The 22,242-nt window shown below is 47.4% G+C and overlaps 1 protein-coding gene across 1 annotated transcript in view; it reads right to left on the bottom strand.

Annotated features, from left to right (window-relative positions):
- Positions 1 to 22,242, bottom strand: part of SRP68 (signal recognition particle 68) — a 137,862-nt gene that overhangs the window by 99,290 nt on the left and 16,330 nt on the right. Inside the window, exons 2-4 of the mRNA XM_063960561.1 lie at positions 21,973 to 22,039; positions 20,582 to 20,695; positions 14,660 to 14,855 (exon numbers count right to left, since the gene is read on the bottom strand). Of these exons, the coding sequence (XP_063816631.1) occupies positions 14,660 to 14,855; positions 20,582 to 20,695; positions 21,973 to 22,039 (377 nt within the window). The remainder of the gene's footprint in view (positions 1 to 14,659; positions 14,856 to 20,581; positions 20,696 to 21,972; positions 22,040 to 22,242) is intronic.

Here is a 22,242-nt window from a genome sequence, read left to right as displayed (position 1 = left end):
CCTGGGCACAAAGTCTAGCTGAGGTCTGGAGGAGGGGCATAGAGGGAGGAGCCAGTTCACACCCAGTTTAAGTCTTTTCAGTGTGCCCAAGCTCCTGCGGATCCCGTCTATACCCCATGGTCCTTTTGGAGTCCCTAGCATCCTCTAGGACGCAAGAGAAAGGAGAATACCCCCCCAAGTTAGAAACCCAGTCATGAGAGTTGTCCCCCCATGTTTCTGTAACACCTATATCATCATTCTGAGCCTTTGATGCTAAAAATTCCAATTCCCCCATTTTACCTGCTAGGCATCTTGCGTTCGCAAGCATACATTTTAGTTTAGTGTTTCCCTTGTCCATTTATTTTTTTAAAGGTATTCTCTCATTGTTCACAAGTGCCTTCCTATAGTTACTCTTACTGACTGTTCTTCTCCTCCCTCCCTCTCCACCCCCATCATACTAGTACTAGAGCGCACCTAAAGTAACAAATAGCCAATGTCTCTGCCACCTTTATGCTCATTCCATGAGATATCAAAGGCATAACCTATAAAAGAAGGGCTGGGCGTAACTGTACTCTGTTGTAGATTTGGCACTAGCAGGCATACAAAGTGTAAAAAAAGGATTTTAATTACCTACCGGTAAATCTTTTTCTCGTAGTCTGTAAGGGATATTGGGGGAATCTAGTACGTTGGGGTATAGACGGGGTCCAAAGGAGCTGGTGCACTTTAAATTTCTTCAACTGGGTGAGCTCTCAGAACGGGCAGGAATGTGCGGAGACGTCTGCAGCACCGCATGCCCAAACTGGGAATCCTCTTTGGCCAGGGTATCAAACCTGTAGAACTTCACAAAGTTGTTCTTCCCTGACCAGGTAGCAGCTCGGCATAGTTGCAAGGCCAAGATTCCACGGGCTGCCGCCCAGGAAGACCCCACTGATCTTGTAGAGTGGGCCTTCAGAGACTGTGGAACAGACAAGGCTGCCGACACATAGGCCTGTTGGATAGTTAACCTAAGCCAACAAGCAATGGACTGCTTAGAAGTAGGGCAACCGTTTTTCTGTGCATCATATAGCACGAACAAGGAATCAGTCTTTCTGATCCGAGCCGTTCTCTTGGCATAGATCTTCAAGGCTCGCACAGTATCCAATGCCTCCGGAGGAGCAGAAGTGCCAGAACTTGACGGAACCACAATAGGTTGATTCAAGTGGAATGCAGAGACTACCTTCAGCAGAAACTTCTGCCTAGTCCTGAGCTCTGCTCTGTCCTCGTAAAAGACCAGGTAGGGGCTTTTACACGATAAGGCCCCCAATTCCGAGACACGCCTAGCAGAAGCCAGGGACAATAACATCACTGTTTTCCACCGTCATCAGAGGTTGAAACCAGGAGGACTGTAGAAATTCCAACACTACATTCAAATCCCAGGGTGCTGTGGGCGGCACAAAAGGCGGTTGTATGTGAAGTACCCCTTGCAAGAAAGTCTGAACTTCTGACAACACTGCCAATTTCTTCTGGAAGAAGACGGAAAGAGCTGAAATTTGGACCTTAATGGAACCCAGACGGAAGCCCTTATGCACACCAGCCTGCAGGAAACATTCCAAGCGGAACTTCGCAGGCGGATACGTGCGGTCCTCGCACCAAGAGACATCTCCTCCAGATATGATAGTGTTTTGACGTCACAGGTTTTCTGGCCTGTACCATGGTAGCAATAACCTTTCTGGAAAGGCCCTTGTGAGCTAGGATGTCCCGCTCAACTTCCATGCCGTCAAACAAAGCCGCCGTAAGTCTGGGTAGATGAACAGTCCCTGCTGAAGATCTCTTCTCAGTGGTAGAGGCTAAGGGTCTTCAACGGACATGCCCAAAAGATCTGCGTACCAAGCATTCTGTGGCAATCAGAATTACCTGAACTCCTTGATTCCTGATTCGCTTGAGCACCCTTGGGAGCAATGGAATCGGAGGAAACAGGTAGACCAGCCTGTAAGGCCAAGTCGACGTCAGTGCATCTACTGCCCTAGGCTGAGGGTCCCTGGTTCGTGAGCAATACCAACGAAGCTTCTTGTTGAGTTGAGAAGCCATCATGTCTATTTGTGGACAGCCCCACTGGTCAATGATCTACTGAAACACCTGATGGTGAAGCTCCCACTCCCGAGTGGAGATCATGACGACTCAGGAAGTCCGCTTCCCAGTTGTCCACTCCCGGATAAAGACTGCGGACATTGCTCTTGCATTCTTTCTGCTCAGAGGAGTATCCTTGACACCTCTCGCATGCAGGCTCTGCTCTTTGTCCCTCCTTGTCGATTCATGTTCAGTGCGGTCGATATGGAGCAATAAAAGCTTCCTGGATTTTGCTTTCATCAGAAGATCGTCCAGGTAAGGGACAACATTGACCCCCTGGATCTGGAGCTGGAACATCATCTCTGCCATTACCTTCGTGAACACCCTCGGAGCTGTGGACAGGCCAGAGTGTAGCGCCTGGAACTGGTAGTGATCGTCCAATTGAGAAAACCTCAGGTAAGCCTAAAGAGGTGGCCAAATTGAAATAATAAGAATTTACTTACCGATAATTCTATTTCTCGTAGTCTGTAGTGGATGCTGGGAACTCCGTAAGGACCATGGGGACTAGCAGCTCCGCAGGAGACTGGGCACAAAAAGAAAGCTTTAGGACTACCTGGTGTGTACTGGCTCCTCCCCCCATGACCCTCCTCCAAGCCTCAGTTAGGATACTGTGCCCGGACGAGCGTACACAATAAGGAAGGATTTTGAATCCCGGGTAAGACTCATACCAGCCACACCGTACAACTTGTGATATGAAACCCAGTTAACAGCATGATAACAGAGGAGCCTCTGAATAGATGGCTCACAGCAAGAACCCGATTTTTGTAACAATAACTATGTACAAGTATTGCAGACAATCCGCACTTGGGATGGGCGCCCAGCATCCACTACGGACTACGAGAAATAGAATTATCGGTAAGTAAATTCTTATTTTCTCTGACGTCCTAGTGGATGCTGGGAACTCCGTAAGGACCATGGGGATTATACCAAAGCTCCCAAACGGGCGGGAGAGTGCGGATGACTCTGCAGCACCGAATGAGAGAACTCCAGGTCCTCCTCAGCCAGGGTATCAAATTCATAGAATTTTGCAAACGTGTTTGCCCCTGACCAAGTAGCTGCTCGGCAAAGTTGTAAAGCCGAGACCCCTCGGGCAGCCGCCCAAGATGAGCCCACCTTCCTTGTGGAATGGGCTTTTATTGATTAAGGCTGCGGTCATCCTACCGCAGAATGCGCCAGCTGAATAGTGCTACAAATCCAGCGCGCAATAGACTGCTTAGAAGCAGGAGCACCCAGCTTGTTGGGTGCCATCAGGATAAACAGCGAGTCAGTTTTCCTGACTCCAGCCGTCCTGGAAAAATAAAATTTTCAGGGCCCTGACTACGTCCAGCAACTTGGAATCCTCCAAGTCCCTAGTAGCCGCAGGCACCACAATAGGTTGGTTCAAGTGAAAACCCGAGACCACCTTTGGGAGAAACTGAGGACGAGTCCTCAACTCTGCCCTATCCATATAGAAAATCAGATAAGGCTTTTACATGACAAAGCCGCCAATTCTGACACACGCCTGGCCAAGGCCAAGGCCAACATCAAGACCACTTTCCACGCGAGATACTTTAGCTCCATGGTTTTAAGTGGCTCAACCAATAAGACTTTAGGAAATCCAACACCACGTTGAGATCCAAAAAGTGCCACAGGAGGCACAAAAGGAGGCTGAATATGTAGTACTCCTTTAACCAAAGTCTGAACTTCAGGCAGTGAAGCCAGTTCTTTCTGGAAGAAAATCGACAGAGCCGAAATCTGGACCTTGATGGACCCCAATTTGAGGCCCAAACGTCACCCCTGCTTGCAGGAAGTGCAGGAATCGACATAGTTGAAATTCCTCCGTCGGGGCCTTCATGGCCTCCCACCAAGCAATAAATTTTCGCCAAACGCGGCGATAATGTCTTGCGGTGACATCCTTCCTGGCTATGATCAGGGTAGGGATGACTTCCTTCGGAATACCCTTTTCCTTTAGGATCCGGTGTTCTACCGCCATGCCGTCAAACGCAGCCGCGGTAAGTCTTGGAACAGACAGGGTCCCTGCTGCAGCAGGTCTTGTCTAAGCGGCAGAGGCCAAGGGTCCTCTGCCAGCATCTCTTGAAGTTCCGGGTACCAAGCTCTTCGTGGCCAATTCGGAACCCCGAGTATGGTTTTCACTCCTCGCCTTCTTATTATTCTCAGTACCTTGGGTATGAGAGGTAGAGGAGGAGACACATAAACCGACTGGTACACCCACGGTGTCACTAGAGCGTCCCCAGCGATCGCCTGAGGGTCCCTTGACCTGGCGCAATATCTTTTCAACTTCTTGTTGAGGCGGGACGCCATCATGTCCACCCGTGGTCATTCCCAACGGTTTACCCGCATTTGGAAAACTTCTGAATGAAGTCCCCATTCTCCTGGGTGTAGGTCGCCCATCGGAGAATCCTTGTGGCTTCTGCCATCGCCATCCTGCTTCTTGTGCCGCCCTGTCTGTTTACATGGGCGACCGCCGTGATGTCGTCTGATTGGATCAGTACCGGCTGGTTCTGAAGCAGGGGCCTTGCTTGGCTTAGGGCATTGTAAATGGCCCTTCGCTGCAGAATATTTATGTGAAGCGAAATCTCCTTGGAAATTTCTTCCCTGTGTGACTGCACCCCAGCCCCGAAGGCTGGCATCCGTGGTCACCAGGACCCAGTCCTGTATTCCGAATCTGCGGCCCTCTAGTAGATGAGCCCTCTGCAGCCACCACAGCAGCGACACCCTGTTTCTTGCTGACAGGGTTATCCGCTGTTGTATCTGTAGATGGGACCCGGACCATTAGTCCCACAGGTCCCACTGGAACGTCCTTGCGTGGAGTCTTCCGAATGGAATTATGCTTCGTACGAAGCTACCATTTTTCCCAGGACTCGTGTGCATTGATGTACCGACACCTGTCCTGGTTATAGGATGTCTCTGACTAGAGATGACAACTCCTCGGCTTTTTCCACTGGAAGAAACACTCTTTTCTGGTCTGCGTTCAGAAACATTTCCAGGAACAGAAGACGTGTCGTCGGGACAAGCTGTGACTTTGGAATATTGAGAATCCAGTCGTGCTGTTGTAGCACTTCCCGAGAGAGTGCTACCCCCACTACCAACTGTTCTTTGGACCTCGCCTTTATCAGGAGATCGTCCAAGTACGGGATAATAAAAACTTCCTTCTTGCGAAGGAGTATCATCACTTCTGCCATTACCTAGGTAAAGACCTTCGGTGCCGTGGACAACTCCAGCGGCCACGTCTGGAACTGATAGTGACAGTCCTGTACCACATATCTGAGGTACTCCTGGTGAGGAGGGTAAATGGAGACATGCAGGTACGCATCCTTGATGTCCAGGGAGACCCTGTAATCCCCCTCGTCCAGGCTCGTAATATCCGCCCTGAGCGATTCCATCTTGAACTTGAATCTTCTGATATAAAAGTTCAAGTATTTTAATTTCAAGATGGGTCTCACCGAAACGTTTCGGTACCACAACCACTGTGGAATAGTAACCCCTTCCTTGCTGAAGGAGGGGCACCTTGACAATCACTTGTTGTGATTATAGTGTTGAATATCCACCAACACCGTCTCCCTGGCAGAGGGAGGTGCCGGTAAGGCAGATTTTAGGAAACGGCGGGGGGAAGAACGTCTCGACCTCCAGCCTGTACCCCTGAGATACTACTTGAAGGACCCAGGGATCCATGTGAGAGAGCCCACTGTCCGCTGAAATTTCTGAGATGGGCCCCCACCGTACCCGGGTCCGCCTGAGCAGCCCCCGCACCATGCTGTGGACCTAACGGACGCAGGGAGGATTTCTGCTCTTGGGAACTAGCTGTGTGTTGCAGCTTTTTCCTCTACCTTTGCCTCTCGGCAGAAAGGATGAGCCTCTAGCCCTCTTGCTTTTCTGGGGCCGAAAGGACTGTACTTGATGATACGGTGCTTTCTTTTGTTGTGGGGTAGCCTGTGGCAAAAAAATCGATTTCCCAACAGTAGCTGTGGAAACGAGGTCTGAAAAACCAACCCCAAACAGTTTTACCCCCTTATAGGGCAACTTCCATGTGCCGATTCGAGTCGGCATCGCCTGACCATTGCCAAGTCCATAACCCCCGTCTGGCGGCAATGGACCTAGCGCTTATTTTTGATGCCAGCCGGCAAATATCCCTCTGTGCATCACGTATGTATAAGACCACGTCTTTTATATGCTCTATTTTCAGCAAAATATTGTCCCTATCCATAGTTATTTTCCGACAGGGAATCTGACCACGCAGCGGGAGCACTGCACATCCATGCCGAAGCAACGGCTGGTCGCAATATAATGCCCTAGTGTGTGACTATATCTTATAGGGTAACCTCCTGCTTTCTATCAGCAGGTCCCTTCAGGGCGGCCGTATCCGGAGACGGTAGTGCCACCTTTTCTGATAAGCGTGTAAGCGCTGTATCTACCCTATGGGGCGTTTCCCCGCGTGACCTATCCTCTGGCGGGAAAGGGTACGCTACCAATAACCGTTTTAGAAATTATCAATTTCTTACCGGGGGAAGACCACTCTTCCTCACACACCTCATTTAATTTCTCAGATGCAGGAAAAACTACTAATAGTTTTCTCTCACCAAACACAATACCCTTTTATGTGGTACCTGGGGTATAATCATAAATGTGTAATACATTTTTCATTGCCTCAATCCTGTAACGGGTGGACCTATTTGGAGGGTACACCAGTCTCATCGACGTCGACACTGGAGTCAGTATCCGTGTCGACATCTGTGTCTGTTATCTGAGGTAGCGGGCGATTTTAGAGCCCCCCATGACATTTGAGACGCTGGAACAGGCACAAGCTGAGTAGCCGGCTGTTCTGTGTCGTCGACCTTTTATGTAAGGAGTTGACACTTTCACGTAATCTTTCCATAAGTTCAACCACACCGGTGTCGACCCCGCAGGGGGTGACAACATATTTACAGGCATTCGCTCCGCCTCCACCTCATTATCCTCCACATACCTGTCGACACAGCCGTACCGACACACAGCACACACACAGGGAATGCTCTGATAGAGGACAGGACCCCACAAAGCCCTTTGGGGAGACAGAGGGAGAGTATGCCAGCACACACCAGGGCGCTATATATCACAGGGATAGCACCTATAAAAAGTGTTTTCCCTTATAGCTGCATATATATATATGTATACTGCGCCTAAATTGTGCCCCCCCTCTCTTTTAAACCCTTTCTGTAGTGTATTAACTGCAGGGGAGAGCCAGGGAGCTTCCCTCCAACGGAGCTGTGAGGGAAAAATGGCGCCAGTGTGCTGAGGAGATAGCTCCGCCCCTTTTTCGCGGACTTTTCTCCCGCATTTTTATGGATTCTGGCAGGGGTTAATGTACATCCATATAGCCCTGGGGGTTATATGTGATGTATTTTTGCCAGCCAAGGTGTTAATATTGCTGCTCAGGGCGACCCCCCCAGCGCCCTGCACCCATCAGTGACCGCAGTGTGAGGTGTGCATGAGGAGCAATGGCGCACAGCTGCAGTGCTGTGCGCTACCTTGATGAAGACTGATGTCTTCTGCCGCCGATTTTCCGGACCTCTTCTTGCTTCTGGCTCTGTAAGGGGGCCGGCGGCGCGGCTCTGGGACCGGACTCCGAGGCTGGGCCTGTGTTCGATCCCTCTGGAGCTAATGGTGTCCAGTAGCCTAAGAAGCCCAAGCTGGCTGCAAGCAGGCAGGTTCGCTTCTTCTCCCCTTAGTCCCTCAATGCAGTGAGCCTGTTGCCAGCAGGTCTCACTGAAAATAAAAATAAGAATTTACTTACCGATAATTCTATTTCTCATAGTCCGTAGTGGATGCTGGGGACTCCGTAAGGACCATGGGGAATAGCGGCTCCGCAGGAGACTGGGCACATCTAAAGAATGCTTTAGGACTATCTGGTGTGCACTGGCTCCTCCCCCTATGACCCTCCTCCAAGCCTCAGTTAGGATACTGTGCCCGGATGAGCGTACACAATAAGGAAGGATTTTGAATCCCGGGTAAGACTCATACCAGCCACACCAATCACACCGTATAACCTGTGATCTGAACCCAGTTAACAGCATGATAACAGAGGAGCCTCTGAAAGATGGCTCACAACAATAATAACCCGATTTTTGTAACAATAACTATGTACAAGTATTGCAGACAATCCGCACTTGGGATGGGCGCCCAGCATCCACTACGGACTATGAGAAATAGAATTATCGGTAAGTAAATTCTTATTTTCTCTAACGTCCTAAGTGGATGCTGGGGACTCCGTAAGGACCATGGGGATTATACCAAAGCTCCCAAACGGGCGGGAGAGTGCGGATGACTCTGCAGCACCAAATGAGAGAACTCCAGGTCCTCCTCAGCCAGGATATCAATTTTGTATAATTTTACAAACGCATTTGCTCCTGACCAAGTAGCTGCTCGGCAAAGTTGTAAAGCCGTGACCCCTCGGGCAGCCGCCCAAGATGAGCCCACCTTCCTTGTGGAGTGGGCATTTACAGATTTTTGGCTGTGGCAGGCCTGCCACAGAATGTGCAAGCTGAATTGTACTACAAATCCAACAAGCAATAGTCTGCTTAGAAGCAGGAGCACCCAGCTTGTTGGGTGCATACAGGATCAACAGCGAGTCAGATTTCCTGACTCCAGCCCTCCTGGAAACATATATTTTCAGGGCCCTGACAACGTCTAGCAACTTGGAGTCCTCCAAGTCCCTAGTAGCCGCAGGCACCACAAATAGGTTGGTTCAGGTGAAACGCTGAAACCACCTTAGGGAGAAACTGAGGACGAGTCCTCAATTCCGCCCTGTCCGAATGGAACATCAGATAAGGGCTTTTTCAGGATAAAGCCGCCAATTCTGACACGCGCCTGGCCCAGGCCAGGGCCAACAGCATGACCACTTTCCATGTGAGATATTTTAACTCCACAGATTTAAGTGGTTCAAACCAATGTGACTTTTGGAACCCAAAACTACATTGAGATCCCAAAGTGCCACTGGAGGCACAAAAGGAGGCTGTATATGCAGTACCCCTTTTACAAACGTCTGAACTTCAGGGACTGAAGCTAGTTCTTTTTGGAAGAAAATTGACAGGGCCGAAATTTGAACCTTAATGGACCCCAATTTCAGGCCCATAGACACTCCTGTTTGCAGGAAATGTAGGAATCGACCCAGTTGAATTTCCACCGTCGGGCCTTACTGGCCTCGCACCACGCAACATATTTTCGCCAATTGCGGTGATAATGTTTTTGCGGTTACATCCTTCCTGGCTTTGATCAGGATAGGGATGACTTCATCCGGAATGCCTTTTTTTCCTTCAGGATCCGGCGTTCAACCGCCATGCCGTCAAACGCAGCCGCGGTAAGTCTTGGAACAGACAGGGTCCTTGCTGGAGCAGGTCCCTTCTTAGAGGTAGAGGCCACGGATCCTCCGTGAGCATCTCTTGAAGTTCCGGTTACCAAATCCTTCTTGGCCAATCCGGAGCCACGAATATAGTGCTTACTCCTCTCCATCTTATCAATCTCAGTACCTTGGGTATGAGAGGCAGAGGAGGGAACACATACCCTGACTGGTACACCCACGGTGTTACCAGAGCGTCTACAGCTATTGCCTGAGGGTCCCTGGACCTGGCGCAATACCTGTCGAGTTTTTCCCAACGGTTTATAATCATGTGGAAGACTTCTGGGTGAAGTCCCCACTCTCCCGGGTGGAGGTCGTGCTGAGGAAGTCTGCTTCCCAGTTGTCCACTCCCGGAATGAATACTGCCGACAGTGCTATCACATGATTTTCCGCCCAGCGAAGAATCCTTGCAGCTTCTGCCATTGCCCTCCTGCTTCTTGTGCCACCCTGTCTGTTTACGTGGGTGACTGCCGTGATGTTGTCCGACTGGATCAACACCGGCTGACCTTGAAGCAGAGGTCTTGCTAAGCTTAGAGCATTGTAAATGTCCCTTAGCTTCAGGATATTTATGTGAAGTGATGTCTCCAGGCTTGACCATAAGTCCTGGATATTCCTTCCCTGTGTGACTGCTCCCCAGCCTCGCAGGCTGGCATCCGTGGTTACCAGGACCCAGTCCTGAATGCCGAATCTGCGGCCCTCTAGAAGATGAGCACTCTGCAACCACCACAGGAGGGACACCCTTGTCCTTGGTGACCGGGTTATCCGCTGATGCATCTGAAGATGCGACCCGGACCATTTGTCCAGCAGGTCCCACTGGAAAGTTCTTGTGTGGAATCTGCCGAATGGGATTGCTTCGTAGGAAGCCACCATTTTACCCAGAACCCTTGTGCATTGATGCACTGAGACTTGGCTCGGTTTTAGGAGGTTCCTGACTAGCTCGGATAACTCCCTGGCTTTCTCCTCCGGGAGAAACACCTTTTTCTGGACTGTGTCCAGGATCATCCCTAGGAACAGAAGACAAGTCGTCGGAACCAGCTGCGATTTTGGAATATTGAGAATCCAACCGTGCTGCAGCAACACTACCTGAGATAGTGCTACACCGACCTCCAACTGTTCCCTGGATCTTACCCTTATCAGGGAATCGTCCAAGTAAGGGATAACTAAAATTCCCTTCCTTTGAAGGAATATCATCATTTCGGCCATTACCTTGGTAAAGACCCGGGGTGCCGTGGACCATCCATACGGCAGCGTCTGAACTGATAGTGACAGTTCTGTACCATAAACCTGAGGTACCCTTGGTGAGAAGGGTAAATTTTGACATGAAGGTAAGCATCCTTGATGTCCCGAGACATCATGTAGTCCCCTTCTTCCAGGTTCGCAATCACTGCTCTGAGTGACTCAATCTTGAATTTGAACCTCTGTATGTAAGTGTTCAAAGATTTTAGATTTAGAATCGGTCTCACCGAGCCGTCCGGCTTCGGTACCACAACAGTGTGGAATAATACCCCGTTCCCTGTTGCAGGAGGGGTATCTTGATTATCACCTGCTGGGAATACAGCTTGTGAATGGCTTCCAAAACTGTCTCCCTGTCAGAAGGAGACACCGGTAAAGCAGACTTTAGGAAACGGCGAGGGGGAGACGTCTCGAATTCTAATTTGTACCCCTGAGATATCACCTGAAGGATCCAGGGGTCTACTTGCGAGTGAGCCCACTGCGCGCTGAAATTCATTGAGACGGGCCCCCCACCGTGCCTGATTCTGCTTGTAAAGCCCCAGCGTATACTGAGGGCTTGGCAGAGGCGGGAGAGGGTTTCTGTTCCTGGGAACTGGCTGATTTCTGCAGCCTTTTTCCTCTCCCTCTGTCACGGGGCAGAAATGAGGAACCTTTTGCCCGCTTATCCACGAAAAGACTGCGCCTGATAATACGGCGTCTTCTCATGTTGAGAGGCGACCTGGGGTACAAACGTGGATTTCCCAGCTGTTGCCGTGGCCACCAGGTCTGAAAGACCGACCCCAAATAACTCCTCCCCTTAATAAGGCAATACTTCCAAATGCCGTTTGGAATACGCATCACCTGACCACTGACGTGTCCATAACCCTCTACTGGTAGAAATGGACAACGCACTTAGACTTGATGCCAGTCGGCAAATATTCCGCTGTGCATCACGCATATATAGAAATGCATCTTTCAAATGCTCTATAGGCAAAAATATACTGTCCCTATCTAGGGTATCAATATTTTCAGTCAGGGAATCCGACCACGCCAACCCAGCACTGCACATCCAGGCTGAGGCGATTGCTGGTCGCAGTATAACACCAGTATGTGTGTAAATACATTTTAGGATACCCTCCTGCTTTCTATCAGCAGGATCCTTAAGGGCGGCCATCTCAGGAGAGGATAGAACCCTTACAAGCGTGTGAGCGCTTTATCCACCCTAGGGGGTGTTTCCCAACGCACCCTAACCTCTGGCGGGAAAGGATATAATGCCAATAACATTTAAGAAATTATCAGTTGTTATCGGGGGAAACCCACGCATCATCACACACCTCATTTAATTTCTCAGATTCAGGAAAACTACAGGTAGTTTTTCCTCACCGAACATAATACCCCTTTTTGGTGGTACTCGTATTATCAGAAATGTGTAAAACATTTTTCATTGCCTCAATCATGTAACGTGTGGCCCTACTGGAAGTCACATTTGTCTCTTCACCGTCGACACTGGAGTCAGTATCCGTGTCGGCGTCTATATCTGCCATCTGAGGTAACGGGCGCTTTAGAGCCCCTGACGGCCTATGAGACGTCTGGACAGGCACAAGCTGAGTAGCCGGCTGTCTCATGTCAACCACTGTCTTTTATACAGAGCTGACACTGTCACGTAATTTCTTCCAACAGTTCATCCACTCGGGTGTCGACCCCCTAGGGGGTGACATCACTATTACAGGCAATCTGCTCCGTCTCCACATCATTTTTCTCCTCATACATGTCGACACAAAAGTACCGACATACAGCACACACACAGGGAATGCTCTGATAGAGGACAGGACCCCACTAGCCCTTTGGGGAGACAGAGGGAGAGTTTGCCAGCACACACCAGAGCGCTATATATACACAGGGATAACCTTATATAAGTGTTTTTCCCCTTATAGCTGCTGTATAGTTAATACTGCGCCTAATTTGTGCCCCCCTCTCTTTTTTAACCCTTTCTGTAGTGTAGTGACTGCAGGGGAGAGCCAGGGAGCTTCCCTCCAACGGAGCTGTGAGGGAAAATGGCGCCAGTGTGCTGAGGAGATAGGCTCCGCCCCCTTATCGGCGGCCTTATCACCCGTTTTTTTATGTATTTTGGCAGGGGTTAAATGCATCCATATAGCCCAGGAGCTATATGTGATGCATTTTTTGCCATCCAAGGTGTTTATTATTGCGTCTCAGGGCGCCCCCCCCCCAGCGCCCTGCACCCTCAGTGACCGGAGTGTGAAGTGTGCTGAGAGCAATGGCGCACAGCTGCAGTGCTGTGCGCTACCTTGTTGAAGACAGGACGTCTTCTGCCGCCGATTTTCCGGACCTCTTCTGCCTTCTGGCTCTGTAAGGGGGCCGGCGGCGCGGCTCTGGGACCCATCCAGGCTGGGCCTGTGATCGTCCCTCTGGAGCTAATGTCCAGTAGCCTAAGAAGCCCAATCCACTCTGCACGCAGGTGAGTTCGCTTCTTCTCCCCTTAGTCCCTCGATGCAGTGAGCCTGTTGCCAGCAGGTCTCACTGAAAATAAAAAACCTAAACTAAAACTTTCACTAAGAAGCTCAGGAGAGCCCCTAGTGTGCACCCTTCTCGTTCGGGCACAGAGATCTAACTGAGGCTTGGAGGAGGGTCATAGGGGAGGAGCCAGTGCACACCAGATAGTCCTAAAGCTTTCTTTAGATGTGCCCAGTCTCCTGCGGAGCCGCTATTCCCCATGGTCCTTACGGAGTCCCCAGCATCCACTTAGGACGTTAGAGAAAAAAAACTAAAACTAACTTTTATCTAAGAAGCTCAGGAGAGCCCCCTAGATTGCACCCTGCTCGGTCGGGCACAAAAATCTAACTGAGGCTTGGAGGAGGGTCATGGGGGGAGGAGCCAGTGCACACCAGGTAGTCCTAAAGCTTTCTTTTTGTGCCCAGTCTCCTGCGGAGCCGCTATTCCCCATGGTCCTTACGGAGTTCCCAGCATCCACTAGGACGTCAGAAAAATGGGGATAGGCGTCCTTGATATCCAGGGAGACCATGAACTCTCGTTCTTCCAGGCTCGCAATCACTGCTGGCCTGGAAGAACTTCAGGATGGCTTGTTGCTGGTAAGCTTGATTTGAAAAATCGTTGGGGAGGAGCACCGTCGAACTCCAGCTTGTAGCCCTGAGAAATTAGGTCCCCTACCCAGTCATCCTGGCAGGACCCTTCCCAGATGCGGCTGAAGTGACGCAGCCGAGCCACCACCTCGAGATCCTGAGAACCGGTGATCGTTGGCTTTCTTGTCTTACCTCTGGTACCACAATGGAGGCACCTCTGGCCCTAGACCGAAAAGCACTGAACAGGGGGCCCCGGGTAGGTACGCCTAGCCGGCGGGGCTCCAGAGGGGAGAAACATGTATTTCACTGCGGTAACTTTAGAAATCCACGTATCCAACTCAACCCCTTAGAGCCATTCCCCAGTAAAGGGGAGAAATTGCACATTGCGCTTAGACTCCGCGTCCGCTATCCATTGATCTAATATTCGGAAAATAAAAGGGTATTGTTTTATATTTTTTTCAACCACCGTTAAAACCAATTCTCTGAGAACTTAAGGGGAATACAGAGACTTTCCAGGATGCCTAAAAACCAGTTCTTCAATGAGGTCTGCATGAGTAGCAGATGAGCTGAAGAATGTCTCCACAGAGCAAGAGCACAGCTGCACTTGGACTGTGTGGTGATATTACTATGCTACTCTGTCACTTGTATATGAAGGTGTGAAGAAAAAGATCTGCCATGATGAGGAGACAAAGAAAATGTAATCAAAGGTAAAAAAGATGGTGGTAATGATCCACAGATACTACATTTAACAGCCCCCCTCCCCCAATACCACTTCCCTAATTTATTTAAAATTAGAAATACAAGATGAGAGGGTTGGGTTTGAGAACTTTTGACAGCTATTAATCATGTATGCAATTCTCGTATGACCCTCAGACAATAATTATAGATGTACCTGAGCTTCCAACTTTGTCTTGGCATCAACACGGTCACTATCACACAGTCGCTCTAGCTCCTCACCATGCTTCACAGCCTTCCGCAAACGAGACAGCAAATGGAACCGCTTGCGAGGTTCTGTGTTTGCCTCCATTTTAAGCTGCATGGCATAGCTCCAGGCCCTCTCAGCATCCATCAAGATGAGCAATAGGTACCTGCATATTAAAAACCATAAAAAATGTACTCATGCAAGCAACTCTTAGTCATTACACAATAGTGTTACAGTGAAATTCTTTATGACACTAGCTGTATGTTTGGGGTTACTGTCCGGCTGCAGAATAAATTTGGAGCCAATCAGAAGCCTCCCTGATGGTATTGAATGAAGGATAAGAATAGACATTGGAGTCTTGGAAGTGGTGACATGGCCCCCACAGAGCCCTGATCTCAGCATTAGTGAGACAAAGATTTGAGCAAGGCTACATCCTCAGAAGATCTGTGATTAGTTCTTCAAGATGTCTGGAACAACCTCCCGCCGAGTTCCTTCAAAAACTGTGTGTACGTGTACCTAGAAGAATGGATGCTGTTTTGAATGCAAAGGGTGCTTACACCAAATATAGATTTGATTTCTCTTCTCTTCATTTACTTTGCATTTTGTTAATTGAAAACAAACTATTAACACTTCTATTTTTGAAAGCATTCTTACTTTGCAGCATTTTCTCCACACCTGCCTAAACTTTTTTACAATATTGTATATTAAACATGGTTGAGGTCAACAGCTACGAGTGTAATGGGAAAATGTTACAGGTGTGACGGGGATACATGATTACTTAGGGATGGCTCGTAATGGAGCTGGACTATTAAATTTTAATGGTGAGGTTGGGAACTATTTAATTGTAACTAGGGAGAATATAAGCGGGATGTACAGCCCGATATAAATCAAGACATCACTCATTTGTGTGATTAACTCAGTAGTTCACAAACTTTTTGGAATCACAGAGCCCTAGAGCATCAGAATTTTTTTCACGGCACCTCCAGGACAAAAGCATCTCATTGAGACATTTAGGAGTATATGCAATTCACGGCGAATCGCGGCAAATTATCGCCGTTTTTTAATTCGACACAATTCGACAGGTGAATTCCGGCAGGTGGCTGCCGGAATTCACCATATTCAATGAAAAACGGATTCGACATTCCCGCGGGCGAAAAACGGCCGATTTGCCGGATTTTGCCGCGATTTTAAAAAACGGGAAAAAATGGCGTGGGGTCCCCCCTCCAAAGCATAACCAGCCTCGGGCTCTTCGAGCTGGTCCTGGTTCTAAAAATGCGGGGGGAAATTTGACAGGGGTTCCCCCGTATTTTTAAAACTAGCACCGGGCTCTGCGCCTGATGCTGGTGCAAAAAAATACGGGGGACAAAAAGAGTAGGGGTCCCCCGTATTTTTCACACCAGCATCGGGCTCCACTAGCTGGACAGATAATGCCACAGCCGGGGGTCACTTTTATACAGCGCCCTGCGGCCGTGGCATTAAATATCCAACTAGTCACCCCTGGCCGGGGTACCCTGGGGGAGTGGGGACCCCTTCAATCAAGGGGTCCCCCCCCCCAGCCACCCGAGGGCAAGGGGTGAAGCCCGAGGCTGTCCCCCCCCATCCAATGGCTGCGGATGGGAGGCTGATAGCCTTGAGAAAAATGACAAGAATATTGTTTTTTCCAGTAGTACTACAAGTCCCAGCAAGCCTCCCCCGCAAGCTGGTACTTGGAGAACCACAAGTACCAGCATGCGGGAGAAAAACGGGCCCGCTGGTACCTGTAGTACTACTGGAAAAAAAATACCCAAATAAAAACAGGACACACACACCGTGACTTGTACAACTTTATTACATACTGCCGACACACACATACTTACCTATGTTGACACGAAGCAGTCGGTCCTCTTCTCCAAGTAGAATCCACGGATACCTGAAAATAAAAGATAATTATACTCACCTTCCAGCGTCCAGAGATACATCCACGTCCAGAAAATAATCCAGGTACTTGGCAAAAAAACAAAACGCAAATACCCGTGCCAGCGGACTGAAAGGGGTCCCATATTCACACATGAGACACCTTTCCCCGAATGTGCCGGGACCCCACGTGACTCCTGTCAGAGGTCCCTTCAGCCAATCAGGAAGCGTTACTACGTGGCGCTCACCTGATTGGCTGTGCGCTGTCTGTGCTGTGACAGCGCATCGCAAAGCCTCTCCATTATATTCAATGATGGGAACTTTGCCGTCAGCGGGGGGGGGGGTTACCCGCGGTCAGCCGCTGACCGGCGGGTGACCCCACCGCTAGCCGCAAAGTTCCCACCATTGAAAGTAATGGAGAGGCTTTGCGATGCGCTGTCAGCTCAGACGCGCACAGAGCCAATCAGCAGAGTGCAAGGACGTTGCTCTCGCTCATTGGCTGAAGAGACCTTTCTGTGACAGCTGTCACATAGAGGTCTCTGCATTCGGGGAAAGGTGTCTCGTGTGAATATGGGACCCCTTTCAGTCCGCTGGCACGGGTATTTGCGTTTTGTTTTTTTGCCAAGTACCTGGATTATTTTCTGGACGTGGATGTATCTCTGGACGCTGGAAGGTGAGTATAATTATCTTTTATTTTCAGGTATCCGTGGATTCTACTTGGAGAAGAGGACTGACTGCTTCGTGTCAACATAGGTAAGTATGTGTGTCGGCAGTATGTAATAAAGTTGTACAAGTCACGGTGTGTGTGTCCTGTTTTTATTTGGGTATTTTTTTTCCAGGTGTACTACAGGTACCAGCGGGCCCGTTTTTCTCCCGCATGCTGGTACTTGTGGCTCTCCAAGTACCAGCGTGCGGGGAGGCTTGCTGGGACTTGTAGTACTACTGGAAAAAACAATATTCTTGTCATTTTTCTCAAGGCTATCAGCCTCCCATCCGCAGCCCTTGGATGGGGGGGGGGGGGGGGGGGGGGAGAGGACACAGCCTCGGGCTTCACCCCTGGCCCTTGGGTGGCTGGGGGGGGACCCCTTGATTGAAGGGGTCCCCACTCCCCCAGGGTACCCCGGCCAGGGGTGACTAGTTGGATATTTAATGCCACGGCCGCAGGGCGCTGTATAAAAGTGACCCCCGGCTGTGGCATTATCTGTCCAGCTAGTGGAGCCCGATGCTGGTGTATAAAATACGGGGGACCCCTACTCTTTTTGTTCCCCGTATTTTTTGCACCAGCATCAGGCGCAGAGCCCGGTGCTGGTTTTAAAAATACGGGGGAACCCCTGTCAATTTCCCCCCCGCATTTTTAGAACCAGGACCAGCTCGAAGAGCCCGAGGCTGGTTATGCTTTGGAGGGGGGACCCCACGCCATTTTTTTCAGGGATTTTACCATTCCATCCAAAAAAAAATAAAAATTTTTTTTAAAATATATAAATAATACTTGTGCCTCCAAAAAAGACAAACCAAGTACCTAATCCCTTCTAATATAAATAGATATGATATTACCAAGAAAAAAAACCACAAAAAAAACATGTTTTAATTTTTTTTTTATTAGTTTCACCCTCCAAAAGTGTTGCAGATTGAAAATGACGAATTTACTGTCTAAAAGCACTGTTGTCGAATTTCCAAACTTCCACTGAATAGACTTTGGTCGAATTGCAGCATGTGTATCATTGCAAAAAAGTCGAATTTGTCAAAAGTCGAATTTGTCAAAAGTCGAATTTGTCAAAAGTCGAATTTGTCAAAAGTCGAATTTGTCAAAAGTCGAATTTGTCAAAAGTCGAATTTGTCAAAAGTCGAATTTGTCAAAAGTCGAATTTGTCAAAAGTCGAATTTGTCAAAAGTCGAATTTGTCAAAAGTCGAATTTGTCAAAAGTCGAATTTCGAAAAGTCGAATTTCGAAAAGTCGAATTTCGAAAAGTCGAATTTCGAAAAGTCGAATTTCGAAAGTCCGTTTTTTTGTCGGAAAGTACTGAATTGCATTGTCGAATTTTTTTTTTTGGCGAAAAATTCCCGAAATTCGACAATTTCGGGAATTCGACCGCAATTGCATATACCCCTTAGAAAGAAATATTAAATAAAGTAAATTGTGTCTCTATGTCATCCATAAGTTAAATTGTGCGGTGAGGTACAGGATTTGCTTCTGTTTGTCCACATATTTTATGATTAGCATCCACCAGCACTGGTTTTGCCTATTATATTGACCATAAATAATTTTAATTGGTCCTGGATCACCAACCCAAGGCACCCCTACAAGTGTTCCGAGGCACCCCAGGGTGCCTAGGCACACAGTTTGGGAACCACTGGATTAACTAATTGTGGCTATGGCACGCTCCCCAGCTCCCACTGCACTCGCCGTGCACATTAGGCAAGATGGCAGATGCGTACCACAATGACGGGAATGAGGAGGACCAGGAATGAGAAGGGTAAGTATAACAGGACAGGAGGGGAAGAGTGGCTAAGGTGAACTAGCAGATGGGTGTGGTATTGAAAGTCGACAGTAACTAAGTCGACAATGTCTAGGTCGACCACTATTGGTCGACAGTAACTAGGTCGACAGGGTCTTTAGGTCGACGTGTTCTAGGTCGACAGGTCAAAAGGTCGACATGAGTTTTTAATGTTATTTTGGTGTCGTTTTCTTTGCAGAATGACCGGGAACCCCAATTAGTGCACCGCGTCCCCTCGCATGGCTCGCTTTGCTCGCCATGCTTCGGGCATGGTGCCTTCGCTCCGCTACCGCTTTGCTCGGCACAGATTACCGATCCAATCGTAGTCCACGTGGATCGTTAAGTATGAAAAGGTTCAAAAAAAAGAAAAAAATTGTGAAAAACTCATGTCGACCTTTTGACCCGTCAACCTAGAACATGTCGACCTAAAGACCCTGTCGACCTAGACACCCTGTCGACCTAGTTACTGTCGACCAATAGTGGTCGACCTAGTTACTGTCGACTTAGAGACCGAATCCCCTAGCAGATACCGGGTCCAATTATTCACTAATTAATATAAATATGTCACATAATTATAATGAAAATGTATATGAAAGGGGACTGGAGAGTGGGGGTGGAGAGGGGCAAACGCACCTGTGCCCACCAATCACTAGATCAGGAACTCCTAAACTGCATGAAATCAACAACAAAAATATTCTAAAACATAACTTCCTGGAACTTGTAAAATTAAGCAATCGGAAAGTTGGCTGTATGAAAAATTTATACAAATAAAGACAGGAAAGTTTTTTTTGTGATATAAGCAAATAAAAAAATAAAAAGGAAAATTAAAAATGTTAATTTTTAAAGTGTCATATTTTCATTCAATAATTTGTATTTAACTTTTTTTTAACACTTTTTCAAAATCACAATACAAAACATCTCAACAATTACAACTTGTCACTGTGTATGTTAACAATGCTGCTGTTGTCACATTGTCAGAAAATAAACAAATGTGATTACTTTTACAATTGTGGTCTCTTTGTAATTTAATACAGAAGCGGTCATATTTATTGTCTTTCTACCTGAATATACACATCTCTACATTTTCTATTGTGTACATTCCATATTCTCAACTTAACCCAAAAATTTAATGCAGTTACTAACAGGAGTACTTCCTTTAAGATTTATTAGGACAGCATTAATCCTGGCTCCTATAGGATACTGCGCAAGAGGAGACTCAAGCCATCTATCCCAGATTTTATAGTACTTACTGTCCGCCTGCCTGGAAATATATACAAATTTTTCATGCTTTACAACCTCATTCGTTAATACTATCGATGTACCTATATTAGGACCAGTAGGTGCCAACCACAATCTAGCTATGCACACCTTCACCAGGGTACATAAGTTGACAATATACCGTTGAGTATTTTTATCAAGAGCATCTTTTTCGAAGGCTGGCAACACACAGACAAAATGTCATATTTTAAGTTGTACTGCGGGTAACTAGTTTAACATATATTACCTGTTATCAGAAAGCATCTCCGCAGTCACTTTCTTTCCCGTGAATTTGTGCCTGTTACCCATCTTAAAACTGAGTGTTTTTCTTAGTCGTCTCAAACGACGTGAACAGTAACCTCTGAAAAAATAGCAATGTGTCCATTAATAACCTTGATGGAGATTGTGTAACTTTGCTAAATAAAAAAAACAACAAACGTTATTTTAGTCTTTAAAGTGAACACATCTCTCTGAAATAAGACTGAATCAGCAGGAGATAGGTTAGTTAGGCAATGTCTAATGTCATTCTCCATACTGGTCTTTTCCAGACAGGCAGTATGTTGGTACACTTACAAGATAATACATATGGAGTGTGCAGAAATGAGCAGAGAAACTGCAGGCACATGCTATGATGGGTATGTTGCAGTATGGCCTTAATTGGGTTATCACATTATAACTGATGCAACATTAGGAGAGCTATAACTTTGTATAGGTCTCACTACATTTTAGTTATTTTAATAAGGGATCTATGGCTAAACAAAAAGAAAAGCTGAGTTACAATAAAGACTTTCGAAAACTCTGAATTTTCTTATTTAGAAATTAAAATCATAAAAAGCTGTAACTATTATGTGAAAATAAATGTTCTCAGAACTACAAATAATTGTGGCCTTGTGTGCATCATCAAATAAAGGTCCCTTTGTAATTTTAAAAACTGCTAGAATAATTTTATGTTAAGAAAATGTATGATTATTTTGGTGTGGGATGGAGGTGGGTAGTATTGTTTTGTAACTGATGCAAACTTCAAAGACCTAGGAATATCCAACTACCCGCGGTATATTACCGTGTGTAACTGTCTGTGCTATCCAATTAGCAGCGACAAGCCTGCAGGGGGACGAAGCTTGCGGCTTTTGGAGATTTTGTTTCCCCTGCCAAAGGCAGGCAAAACCAAATCCCCCAAATCAGTACCAATTTTTTGCATCGGGTGACATACAGTAGTAGGATAGACTGAAATAAATAAATATCGGAATAACATTGGCATGTTTCTGCGCAGCTACTTTTATACCCCCCACGGTTTCTACCTTCAAAATCAGACAGGCATAGTTACCATATTTATGGACAGGTTACAAATACTAATGAACAGGCATCATCTCAGCACTGTAAGGACGGCCACATTATTCAATAAAAGTGATGCATAAAAAAATATCTACCAGGGTTAAACAGATTCTTATTGTCCTGCAACAATTATTTTAATCAGACGCACAATAAGTCACTGACATTGCAATCAAACTGTGCAGACAAGCAAATAATCTGAAAGCATCGGTTAAAAAGTGGGGGAGCATGAGAAGTACAATTAATATTTATTTTTGTCGCTAACTAATGATTTTGAAAAATAATTACAGTTGCGCAAATGCTATTTACCTGTATCTCTGAAAGTCTCCATGACGCATTCCATGCTGTTGCTGAGATTCCTTAATAATCTGGAGGACTGCATGTTGAGTTAAAGAAATAAGAGACAAGCAGCTACAATCTGGCCAAGACCCTTATAACAGAATTACTGTAATAATGGTAGAACAAGTGATGAGAATTTAAAAAAACGGGATAGTATTGGGATCCTGGCATCATATTCCAAGTAGTGTCGGGATTCCAGCATCGGTATTCCGACTGCCGGCATCCCTTAATAACTCTGAC

The sequence above is a fragment of the Pseudophryne corroboree genome, chromosome 3, assembly GCF_028390025.1.
Source record: "Pseudophryne corroboree isolate aPseCor3 chromosome 3, aPseCor3.hap2, whole genome shotgun sequence".
Taxonomy (NCBI): domain Eukaryota; kingdom Metazoa; phylum Chordata; class Amphibia; order Anura; family Myobatrachidae; genus Pseudophryne; species Pseudophryne corroboree.
Note: the sequence above shows the minus strand (reverse complement) of the source record. Positions and strands in the feature narration are given on the sequence as shown.